Source organism: Chenopodium album, chromosome 15, assembly GCF_948465745.1.
Source record: "Chenopodium album chromosome 15, dcCheAlbu1.1, whole genome shotgun sequence".
In the NCBI taxonomy this organism is placed as follows: domain Eukaryota; kingdom Viridiplantae; phylum Streptophyta; class Magnoliopsida; order Caryophyllales; family Amaranthaceae; genus Chenopodium; species Chenopodium album.
Window position 1 is genome coordinate 11,633,214 of NC_137848.1, and position 11,969 is coordinate 11,645,182.

The window sequence follows — 11,969 nt, forward strand, 5'->3', positions numbered from 1 at the left end:
ATAATAAGAGAATAGGATGAAATGGTTAATTACTTGTTTTAAGGCTTCTTTATTTTCTAAGTAATAGGTACTCACGATTTTTTTTTTTTTTTAACGATTTTACTTTATTTTCCAACTATTTTTTTTTAAGTGAATTTATATTGGTGACCCAACACAAACTTGACCCGAATAGACCCGACCCGAGTTGACTCGACCGAAATTGACCCGACTCGAAATTGGCCCGAAAATTGATCCTAAATATTGACCCGACCCGAAAAGACTCGACCCGAATTGACCCGACCCGAACTTAACCCGACCCGAACTTGACCTGACCCGAACTTGACCCGAAGTGCTGGCCTGAATTTGACCCGAAACCCGAGTCGACCCGACTCGACCCGAACCCAACCCGAACATTTGTTGACCCGAACTTGACCCGACCTGAATTGACCCGATCCGAACCCGACCCGAATGACCTGTTTGCCAGGTCTAGTTACTAGTATAATCAAAAAAGAAAAAGCATGTGGGAGCAACACTACACTACAAAAACTGTCACCTCTCAAACAAATTAAATCGTGTATTCAGTATTCATAAACCTAGTAATAATCATTTTCCAAATTAATTTTCGTACTTTAATTTAAGGGAAATTAATGGAGAGTAGTAGATATAATTGTTAGGAGCTTGATTTTCAACATCAATTTCAACAGGATGATTTTGGTCTCTGCCTAACTGCGCTATATTTTGACTAAATTCTGGGTTTGGTGATTGCTTTTTCCTTGACTGTTTGAGCTGAAAGGTTAGATTTTTCTTCTTGATACAGTAATTTGAATTGTGTAATTGATTATTGAATTTGTGGGTTTTTCTGATTTTGTTGAATTTGAGTTTCTGCAAATTTGATTGCCAGTTTTTTCAGTTTGATTTGATATCTTAAATGGGCACTTTTCAATTTGATAGGAGATGAATTCTTGAAATTGAAATTGGGGTTTTGAGCAGATTAAAAGGGAGTATTTAGGAACAAAATTGGAGCTTAATTATGGAGAAAGTAGGGGATTTGGGAGGTAAAACAATGGAGAAACAATCGAGTATGAGACGGGTGATAGAGAAACAAGTAAGCTTTCGAAATGTTGGGGAGAATCCTGAGAGTTCTGGCAAAACTATGGAGAAAAATGGAAGTTTTCGAGGCGGTATAATGGAGAAACAGAAGAGTTTTCGTGGGTTGTTGGAGAAACAGAAGAGTTTTCATTTGAAGATGGAGAGGCAATTTAGCTTTGGTGGCAATGAGAAGAGGAAAAGCAAAGAATCCCCGGGTAAACGAGGCGATTCGCCCCTTCATTTGTTTGCTAGAGCTGGTAATATGGGTAAAATCAAAGAGACGTTTCAAAGTTGTGAGACTAGTGATTGTAGGAACATGCTTTGTAAGCAAAATCAAGAAGGAGAAACTCCTCTTTATGTTGCTGCTGAGAATGGGCATGCTATGGTGGTTGCCGAATTTTTGAAGCATTTGGACTTGGATACAGCATCAATAGGAGCTAGGAGTGGTTATGATCCTTTTCATATTGCTGCTAGACAAGGTCATATTGGTAAGGATTTCGATTCCTTTGGCGAAACATTGTTCTTGTATAAGTTCATACTCAACAGTAATGCTTTGGTTTGGCTTCGACTTATGTTGTTGTATGTCCGTCTAATTATTAACCATGTCAAAGTGTGTATTTCTTTTTTAACATGTTAATCAACCTTGTTTTGTGATTACTATATACTTGTAGTCTTGTATTTACTGGCCAGCATCCTTATCAACTGAGATTATCATTCTGTCTCTTATGATACTTTTAATTATGTTTGGACAGCAACTTCAAAAGGCTATTAGGGGGTAACAGTTGTAGCATAATCAAATTAGAAATTTTTGTTGTGGAAAAGGTCCCTTTACTAATCTTGACTAATTAGTGTCAAGTGTTCTGGTTTGATGCTTTGTACATTTAGATCGCCCCATAGTGATACTTGGTTCTTGTTGTAATTAATGGACAAGGGAAAGAAAAAAACAAAATGTATAAGCAGATCCGCAAATATGCCTAAACTATGTATTCCTATTTAGCTATTTGCCTTGTCAATGTTCTGCAATTTGGCTTTGGTATACAGCAATTAGGGCCTTTTAGCAAGTGTACTTGAAAGGGATGATTTAACATCTATGATTAAAATTTTGAATGGCCTATAACTTATATGCCATGAAGTTCTAGTTCTTGGGTTTTTTGTTTTTATTTTTTGTTATTCTTATGAATCCTTTGAGCTGGAATCAGTTGATGGTTTTTCTGATTTGAGGATGAAGTCTGCCTTTGGAAATTGTTTTGTTATGTAGATTTGACAGATTTGTTCTGTACTTGCTAAGCATATGTTCTTATGGTGTCCAAGTTGATGATTGCCTGTGACTTGTTGCAGTAGTTGAATTACATATTGAATGTTTGGTTAGTGCTGCTTAATCTATTACTGATGCGGCTGTTAATTACGCAGAGGTGCTTAAGGAACTTCTCAGTACTTTCCCAAACTTGGCCATGACAACCGACCCATCTAACACAACAGCATTACACACAGCTGCTACTCAAGGAAATATTGATGTTGTTAATCTTCTCCTAGAAACTGATTCAAACCTTGCTAAAATAGCCAGAAATAATGGTAAGACAGTCCTCCATTCTGCTGCAAGAATGGGATATTTGGAAGTGGTCAAGGCCCTTTTACAAAAGGATCCAAGTATTGGCTTCAGGGCTGATAGAAAGGGTCAAGCAGCACTTCATATGGCCGTGAAAGGCCAAAATCAAGACATTGTTATTGAGTTGCTTAAACCTGATCCTTCCATCTTGAGTCTGGAAGATAACAAGGGAAACACAGCGTTACACATTGCAGCAAAGAAGGGTCGTGCCCAGGTTATTTCTTCATCCTTACAATTCCCATCACCCACAGTAGTTCCTGACTTCCTAGGTAAAACTTGTGCATTGTTATCAACATGGTATATAGGCCAAATCATAGCATGCTTGTGTCGATTTGTGTGATCATTTAGCAAGTGATGCATCTGGATTTTGTTGCATCGTATATTAGGTGATACCTGAGTTCTGTAATGTCTGGACTGAACAGCCTTAAATATGTGAACCATTTAAAATTGCAGATTGTCGGTTGCCTTCTACAGTTTGAAGGCATAAACATCAATGCAATCAATAAAGCAGGGGAGACTGTGCTTGATATTGCTGAAAAAGTTGGACCACCAGAGCTAGTTACAGTATTAAGAGAGGCTGGAGCACTCAGTGCAAAAGAACTTGGGAAGCCTCCAAGCACAGAGAAGCAACTTAAGCAAACTGTGAGTGACATCAAACACAACGTGAAGTCGCAGCTGCAACAAACCCATCAAACTGATGTTAGGGTCCAAAAGATTGCGAAGAAGCTCAAGAAACTCCATACCAACGGTCTGAACAATGCGATAAACAATGCTACGGTTGTCGCTGTTCTCATAGCAACTGTTGCTTTTGCGGCTATTTTCCAAGTTCCTGGCCAATATCTGGAGACAAAGGAGCCCGGGGAATCTGTTGGTCAAGCTTATATTGCCAATAATAAGGCATTCATCATATTCTTTGTGTTTGACAGTGTGGCATTGTTCATCTCACTTGCTGTTGTTGTAGTCCAGACATCTGTGGTTGTCATTGAGCAGAAAGCAAAAAGGCAGCTCATGTTTGTGATAAACAAACTAATGTGGGTGGCTTGTGTCTGCATCTCAGTTGCATTCATTGCTCTCTCTTATGTGGTGGTTGGCCGGCATAATAAGTGGCTTGCTATATGGGCAACAGTCATTGGAGCTGTGATTATGATTCCAATCCTTGGCTCCATGTTCTACTGTGTGATTGTGCATAGGTTGAGTGAATCAAAATCCAGACGGTTAAAGAAAGCTGAGAGCAAGTCACATTCCTATTCTATGTCAGTGGCTGAATCAGATCCAGAATTCTTGAGCACTGAGTATAAGAAAATGTATGTACTTTAATAAATTCAGAAGTTCAAATCCAGGAAAATAGCTATGTATAATTGTGTAATTATGCCTGATCGCCTTGTATTAAGAAATGATCCATACCATTAGCCTGACAAGGACTGTCTTTCAGGACAGGCAGTGGATCAATTTTCTATCTGTAACGTAATCTCTCTAATGCAATTAAACCTATTGCTGGTCATCTTTATGATGGCGCTTATTGTCAATATATTCTTGATTTTTGGTGAACCAGTTACAGCTCTCGATTTCAGTTTGTCAAATTTCAGTTTTTACAGCAGCTGCTGTAAGATAAAGATGTGTTAAGAATAGAGAGTTAACTAAACCCGATCCAAAAATGAAAGTGAATTTGATTGATCAAATCTAATTGGCTAGTACTGGTAAACAACACCAGAGTGCAACAAAATGCACAACTGGAGGAAGCAATAATGAACTTTTACTATTTCAGGGTTAATTAAGTGCAACATTTTACCACCTACATATTTTGTTTACTAAACTTCTCTACACCGAAACAATTAGATCTTCAACATTACAGTGTTTTCATGATAAATGAAAAAAGAAACTCCTACGGCTAAATAAAGAATAAAGAATCAAATGAATAGGTGAAGATACGAATCCTACAACCGATGCATGAGGATTGAAGCTCTTCCAAGTGAAGGTACCGCGACTGGTTCCATGTATTTACAGTCAGATGTTAGGTCATTCTAAGTAAGAATTGCAAACACATTTCCAATTCCACCCCAGTGGATAAAAGAAGGCTTCCGGAAAATCTAGTTCTTTAATTACGAGGGACTTCTTTTAGGACTCCCCTTGACATCAACCACGATCAACCATGTCAGGGTTATTATCACGACGTTGGCTCTCTGTTCGGTAGTGGTAACTGTTATTTCCCCTCCTAGAAGAGCTGTTTGTTCTTGAGTCAAATCGCACTGTCCTTGCTGAGTAGCAATGGCGTACACGGATCCTGTGTGTTCTAAACTCCATTAAGCTACTGCATCGAACTTTAACTGTCAAAACGGCTTCCTTATCTCTGGTGTCTTCAGACCACCAGTTTTGAGGAACACCTTCAACTAAATCTCCCAATGTGTGGAACTCTGTATGTCGCACTGTGACATCCATGCTTTGCTCCGGGTAAATCAAACCACATGCAGGCGTGATCTGCAAAAAATTAAGCAACCATTTTTATGCACATAGATTTAAAATATGAAAGAAGATAATCCTTCTATAAAACTGTAAGCAACTATTTTATGTCAATCCTAACCATGATATGCCTGATGAATTCCCTGCCCAATAACAATACCTACTTAAAAGTCACGAAGTAAAAAAAAAAAAAAAAAAAAGGCGGTGTTCCTGTGATAGTTGTTTATTAGCCATCACACTAACTATGTGAAACATTACCTCAAGCCAAGAAGGAAAGCCAAAGGAAGCTCTGGGACGAAGTTCAGTGGGTTCCCCAGTGACATTGATAGTGCATTGACCCTCGCATTGGATATCAAACACTACCTTTTCGTCTTTGCTCTTGTTAGTGATCTGGAGGACAGAACTTTCCTGGTTTTGAAGTGTTATGCTGCCTGTGCTAACTATTGTTTCAGGTATCTCAGAATATTCTTTTAGCAGAGTCTTAACTTCGTCACTAGTATTCATAACCTCACCAAACTCGTTCCTTCTAACTGATCTTTCTACTCTTGCTAGACGAACACTGAATTTACATCGGACAGGTTTATGATCACTGTCATTAACATCCATGCAGGCTTCATACCTGTTATAGGAAGAGTGAGTGTGAGTTTGTAGAAGGGGAGCGCAGTAATTATAAGAAATTTAGCTTTTGGTTTCAGGCCTTTGTAGAGTATAGTTCCAAATACACATACATTTGAATTGAGGCAAGTATTGGGCAGTTCAAATTGCACTCTGATACGGGACCATTACGACAATCACGGTATATTACTCTGTCACACCAAGCAGGAATACGTTTCTTCTCACCAGAATCATAGCCTGAAAACAGATATAAGATTGTGAAATGAGATGAAAGAGTGGTACTTAAGTACAACAACAAAGATGTGTCATCAACTGGAACAAAGTTTACCTCCTAACCCAGGTACATTCCTTTCAAATTTGTAAGTTGGAGGGAATTTAATCATGGCCTCGCGCATTCCTTGGAAAACTTTACCAGCTTTCATTTCAGCTCGAAGCTGATCCTTTTCTCTTAGCCAGTCGAAACTTCTTTGGGAAACAAAATCTCTTGCTTCGTCGTATGATATTCCAAAGAGTCTATAATTAAAATCACCGAGAAACACTACCATGTCTGCTTCAGACAAATCAGTCCTCGCCTCTTCATAATTCCCATTAGCACCCTGCAAGCACAGGCACATAGAGCTTAAACAAAGATGCACCAGGCTAAAGAAGCTGAAAACTTCTACTACATGGAATCAATTTGAACAAATAGTAGTAATCACATTGTCACATACATTAGCAGTTCGAAGCACTTGAGATGCAGAAGAAGCTCCAGCTGCAAGACAGAGGAGCAATGGGAAGCCAGAACGATAAAGTAGCCAAAATAAATATATGCATAAGGCAACAAGGCAATACAAAAGCAGACATCGCATACCAGCAGCAACGTTAAGCAAGTGAGATTGCCGAGAAAAGACCATTGATCGAAAGATATGATCAAAATCAGCATTACGACGATTCACTGCCTCCAAATGCGCAGCTAAGTGACAGTTCACAAAACATACTATTCTATCATGGATTCTCAACCTTAATCCAACTCCTCCCTGCAAGTAAGGTTTAAATCAATGTATAAGATTAGGGGCTTGCCAATTTTCATTATACTAATAAAGTTAATTACAATCCCTTTAAACTAACACAGATAAATGGAAATACATTCATTTCTCGTCCTTAATTCAGATTCACTTACAAGATACCAAAGCCTTATCTTAATATGAACTTTAAATGCAAGGTATGCTTGCATAGACTTCATATGTAAGGCTATTGCGTAAAGAGGTACATGAGCAATACTGAAAAGATGGTTTATACCTTGTTACCAATTGTTCGGCCAAAACCACAAGCAACTGCTGCAACATCAAGGTCTCCAGCATGCATCCTCAAATTCTTTCTTACCCTGAAACACAGAATAAAGATCATCATACATACACGGAAGATGGGATGCCAATCAAAGTAGCATAGTTGGTTAAGTATCGGGTCTTAGTCTAGAATCAAACCCCGTCTACATGATTGCCTTTTGTGGCTCTTTATATACCAAAAAGCAGAACAGCCACCATGAATATATCATGGCAGCAATGAGTGAGGTTCAATCAAAGAACTGGTAGAAGGGGTAAGAATGTAAGTTGCTGATACTAGGAGGTTAACATCAGGATTAAACAGTCATGCATAGTTACCAGATAGCTATGAGCAAACCAGCGAGCTGTCGTGAACCTACACGTTCAAAAGCGATTCCTTCATCTAAGATCTTACCAATAGCTTCTTGCCAATGCTGCCCAATGGCACTCCCTTCTAGTCCTACCTGTATGTACAAGAGAAGTTAAGAAAATATCCAAAAGTTGCTTTTGACTTTCTTACTTTAAACATTGAAATTGTTCATTCCAACTACCTTCATGTAACAGTAGAACATACTGATAAGCATAATATTGGACTGTATAGACTTTAAATCTAGTTGGTTACCATATACGAAGTATATATATAGTACTATGATATGTTTATGTTTTGTAAGTAATTTAGTAGTTGCATAATTTCTTATGCTATAAGTATCTTCTACTCATTCTCGGAAATTAAACAATCATACTTACCTCACCATGATTAAGGTTTTGAAAAACCTGATTATTCTTCAAGAAAGAATTCAATAAAAATGTCAGAAAATATTTAAGAAAAAAGGGGGATTCTCACAGTTTCTTTTGCTGCAGACATGGCAAGGAAGCCAGCTCCCATTTCCACTTCTTGCAACCCAACCACAACAATTCCAACATCTGATACTACAGAACCTAGCCATGTTCTGAGTGCTTCAGGGTTGGCTTTCCCTTGACCAACATTCCATGATCCAACTAACATCTTTATACTTTCTCCTCTCGTGTATGTCAACTCTTTTGAAGACAATGCAGAACGTATTATACTGTCGATTGGTCCAGGAGACATAAGGTGCCATCCACGTATACCACCATGAATAGCCATGCTGAAGACGTAACCTCCACCTATTGCCATCTTTATAACCGGACTGCTATGAGCAACCCATCCTGCTAAAAGATTTCCTTCAAGGTCCAACAGCTGAACTACACCACTAGCATATCCTACCCATATCCTTGGACCATGGGTGCAAAAGCATAGAACAGCAGAAGGATGATGATTAAAATCTTGGACACGGTTTCCATTTGAATCCCATTGCAAAATTAAGCCATGTGAACCTCCACTCCAAATCGTTCCATCAGTAGTTAACACTAGTGCCTCAGTCTTCTTGTTATCTTCATTAAATGCCCCTGTACCTCTTGTAGCAACACGGCGTACAGCATCTGCTGCACCCATTAAAGCATTACGAGATCTCTGCAAAAACCCCTGGGGCTTTTCTTTCTTTGACTGAGAAACAAACTTTACTTTCATCTCATCCTCTACCTGTGGTTGATCCTGTGGCACTGGCATCTCAGCTCGATTTTCAACTTGGCCATCAATATTAAACACTTTAATAAGTTCCTTGGTACGAGCATCCCTACAAAAGAAACCGAGTATTAGGCTTATATCTTGTATATTGCCACAATTTTTACTATTAGACATGAATTATACTTTCACAAAAACATTGTAGTACAACTCATCTCATATCTAAGAGAAAAAAGACAAGGTTCTTGTGATTTAAATCTTTGTATAAGCCAACTGAAAAGAATATATACATCACCTATGCATATAGAATATAAGGTATCATAAAGAAGATCTGAAAGCTAGAAATTAGAAGAAGGCGAGGGCATACCATAATGAGAATGATAGAGAAGTGGCACACCACACCCTTCCTCTAGCATGATCAGACAGCATAGCCTTAATATCTGATGAAGAGATGTTGCATACACCATTCACAGTAACTTGGCTCCTCAAATCCACATTTGCCCTCTCAACTAGCAAGGCAGCCATGTGCTTTTCCTCTGCTGATAGAGAGAGCGATTTCTCTATCGAGTCCCATGGCCAAACTTTGATCACACCACCTTCTCCACCAGACCATAGGTCGCCTGCAGAACCAGAAAAGTCAAAGTTTATACAAGTGTTGTCCCATTTTTATTATTACATCAATTCTAAATTCAACAAACTAGTGTTAGTTGTCCAATTTTTATTATTCCTTCAATCAATAGATTGAAGACAAGAAATTAACTTGCAACCAAAAATGTTGACAACCTCATTAAAGATTATCTCCATCCACTATAAGTTTGTTTCAACAATTCCTTCAAATAGAACAAATGACATTCAAGCAATCTTTATTATCAATCACATCCTATAATTGAAAATAAGAAAGTATTGCTCCACTAAACTCATTCTTTCAACCACTTCACTTTAATTTTCAATCCTACAAAGATTGTTCAAAATTTCATCATCAAGTCTTTGAAATATTACAAAAATAAAAATGAAGGCGATCATAATAACATAAATTGCCTAAGAAATTCACCCATTAAACATAAAATGAAGAACTCGATTCAAAAAATCAAAAACCTGATCCTGTAAATCAAATTCAACTACCCATTTTCATCCTTACACCATATTCCATGAATACAATTTAAAAAATCCAGCTCATATTCACCAAAGAAATAAAAAAATGATTTAATTGTTTGATTTAATTACCATAGCAAGACATGATCATGGCAAGAACAGGTCCCTTATGAGCCTGCCAAGCAAGACCTTCACGAAATGGTGGCGACGACGAATCATCAGAACCATTCTCAATCGGATCCATTTTCCAGGACCGAATCTTACCATCCTTATGTCCAGTCCAAACAAGCCTATTCCCATGATCAACCACCATACACATTGTAGGTGAAGTCACAGCCGACTCATAAAACGGTGACGTATCCTCATCCCCTCTTTTACTTTTCCCGCCAAAACCGGTACCGGCCTCGTAAGCATCCCGAAAATACCAGAATCTCACCCCATTCTCCTGCCCTGCCCACAGCTGACTCTCCGTACATCCTATGGTACGCAAGAATCTCCCCACCTGAGTCTCCCTCAAGGGGTGAGGCCGGAGCTCCAATGCCGGGGGCCGTGTCGGGTGCACAGCGGACCTCGTCGGAGCCTTAAAAATTCCGGTTCCGCCACTGGCAGTGAACTCCGCCATTGCGGAGGGCTGATCATCTTCATCAGTGTAGTTTGAACAGGTGGATGACATGGTGGTAGAAGGGAGCGAGAAGGAGTGATCATACCGCGGGTTAGAACCGGGACATGAGATGGAAGCGTAAGGGAAGAAATCACCGTCATCGTCGGAGTCATTGTAGAACGGCCCACCAAGGTGGCGTTGGTGGTGGTGGTGGTTTGACATTGCATTGGAGATTCGTGCTTCATCAAGGGAATGGTTTCGGAGCTGGTTTGCCCGCTTCGAGGAGGTGTCGTTGGCGGCGGCGGTTGCGGTGGCGGCGGCGGTGGCGGCGGTGGTGCCGTGGCGGTGTTGGGAGCTGAGAGAATGGGCTTTCCGGTTAGCAGGGCCGCCATTGTTTGGGAGAGATAATAACATGTCGCGGTCTTCGTCGTCCATTAATGGCGGGAAGTTCTTGACTTTTGCAAGGTGGTTAATTAACTTGATCACAAAAAAGTAAATAATTGAATAAATAAAATCAAGGATTAAAAATTACAAAATAATAATTATAAAATGAAAAAGAAAGGTGATATTGTGGAAATGGAAGAAGGTGAGAGAATTAGGAGGAGAGAGAGGGTGGAAATGAGAAAGAAAGTTAAGAGAGAGAGGAGAGGAAGAGGAAAGGTTTGAAAGGAAGGAGTGGAATAGCGGGAAAAAAGGGGGTGTAAATGGACTACATTGTTTTTAGTTATTGTTCGTTGTATGTCATGTAAGATTAGAGAGAGAAATTTTTTTTTTTTTTTTTTATGAGATAAGAATGTTTTTACATTTTTATTTTTGTTATCCCTTTTCTACCTTGTCACCTTAAATCATATAACAGCGCAATATACGATGCTAAATATGTGAAATAAGTATAGGCTTGTGAGTAGCTTCAACGAAATTTTAGATAACTTTATTAGAGCTCTATTAATAAATATTAGGAGCATTGATGAATTTACAACATGACGAACAAGAGGTTGACTTGACCTTAAGTAGAACACTTACTTGATTAACACCCCTAATCTCATACAAAGCTTATTTATACGTACAGTATAGATTTTTATATGATTTGGAATGACTATTTGTGTACATATTGTATACAGTCCAATGTACAAAATCCAATCAATGTATACGGAGTATAAGTTTTTGCCCAATCTAGTTTCTAATTTCACAAATCGGTTAGTACTCCGTTTATTCAAAAAAAAATTTGTTAGTACTCCGTATGTGAAGTTGACATTAACATTAAGCATCCAAAATTACAGAATTTGTATGAATACACAACAAATTTATGAATATGAAATTCATAAAAACAAACTAAATATCCTAAAAATGGTGTGCTTAGTTACAAGAAAGGATCCTAAAATAAAACATCCAAGTCAATGAAGGTTTTATAATGAAGAAAGTTGGCATGTTTAGAACATACCAACCAGATTATCATAATAAAGTTTTGATTATAAAAATGTTTGACTTATGCTAAAATGTTGGAAGTGTTGCATTTGTGGGCGGCCATAAACTTCTTGATCTTCTTAATGCCAACGTTTCATCTTAAACAATCTTTGATCGGTCCACGACTTATTTATACTGTAATCAACTTTGAATATGAGCAACCAATATGCATATATGTTTATAGTTTACTAATACCAATTGGTTTCAATTGACACCACTCTTCGA

At 38.5% G+C, this 11,969-nt stretch overlaps 2 protein-coding genes across 2 annotated transcripts; one reads left to right on the forward strand and one right to left on the reverse strand.

Moving 5' to 3' along the window:
- Positions 1-519: 519 nt before the first annotated feature.
- On the forward strand, positions 520-4,225 carry LOC145582954 (ankyrin repeat-containing protein At5g02620-like). Its single transcript, XM_081640023.1, has 4 exons — positions 520-772; positions 931-1,556; positions 2,479-2,888; positions 3,128-4,225. Exons 2-4 carry the CDS (start codon positions 1,010-1,012, stop codon positions 3,989-3,991), a joined length of 1,821 nt encoding a protein of 606 aa, XP_081496149.1. The 5' UTR covers positions 520-772; positions 931-1,009; the 3' UTR covers positions 3,992-4,225.
- Positions 4,226-4,506: 281 nt separating this feature from the next.
- LOC145581908 (type I inositol polyphosphate 5-phosphatase 13-like) lies at positions 4,507-10,973 on the reverse strand. Its single transcript, XM_081638942.1, has 10 exons — positions 9,815-10,973; positions 8,958-9,210; positions 7,892-8,702; positions 7,387-7,511; positions 7,025-7,109; positions 6,457-6,762; positions 6,075-6,342; positions 5,860-5,983; positions 5,390-5,750; positions 4,507-5,149 (listed from the first exon to the last, which is right to left on the reverse strand). The coding sequence occupies exons 1-10, from the start codon at positions 10,716-10,718 to the stop codon at positions 4,808-4,810; spliced, it is 3,579 nt and encodes a 1,192-aa protein (XP_081495068.1). The 5' UTR covers positions 10,719-10,973; the 3' UTR covers positions 4,507-4,807.
- Positions 10,974-11,969: the final 996 nt, after the last annotated feature.

Excerpts from the sequence above, each read along its gene's own strand:
- LOC145582954 (XM_081640023.1), top strand. The coding sequence starts at position 1,010 with ATGGAGAAAGTAGGGGATTTGGGAGGTAAAACAATGGAGAAACAATCG. Across the intron at positions 1,557-2,478 it reads TGCTAGACAAGGTCATATTG|AGGTGCTTAAGGAACTTCTC; the intron begins GTAAGGATTTCG and ends TTAATTACGCAG. Across the intron at positions 2,889-3,127 it reads CAAAGAAGGGTCGTGCCCAG|ATTGTCGGTTGCCTTCTACA; the intron begins GTTATTTCTTCA and ends TTAAAATTGCAG.
- LOC145581908 (XM_081638942.1), bottom strand. The coding sequence starts at position 10,718 with ATGGACGACGAAGACCGCGACATGTTATTATCTCTCCCAAACAATGGC. Across the intron at positions 5,751-5,859 it reads ATACTTGCCTCAATTCAAAT|GTATGAAGCCTGCATGGATG; the intron begins GTATGTGTATTT and ends TTCCTATAACAG. Across the intron at positions 5,150-5,389 it reads GCTTTCCTTCTTGGCTTGAG|ATCACGCCTGCATGTGGTTT; the intron begins GTAATGTTTCAC and ends AATTTTTTGCAG.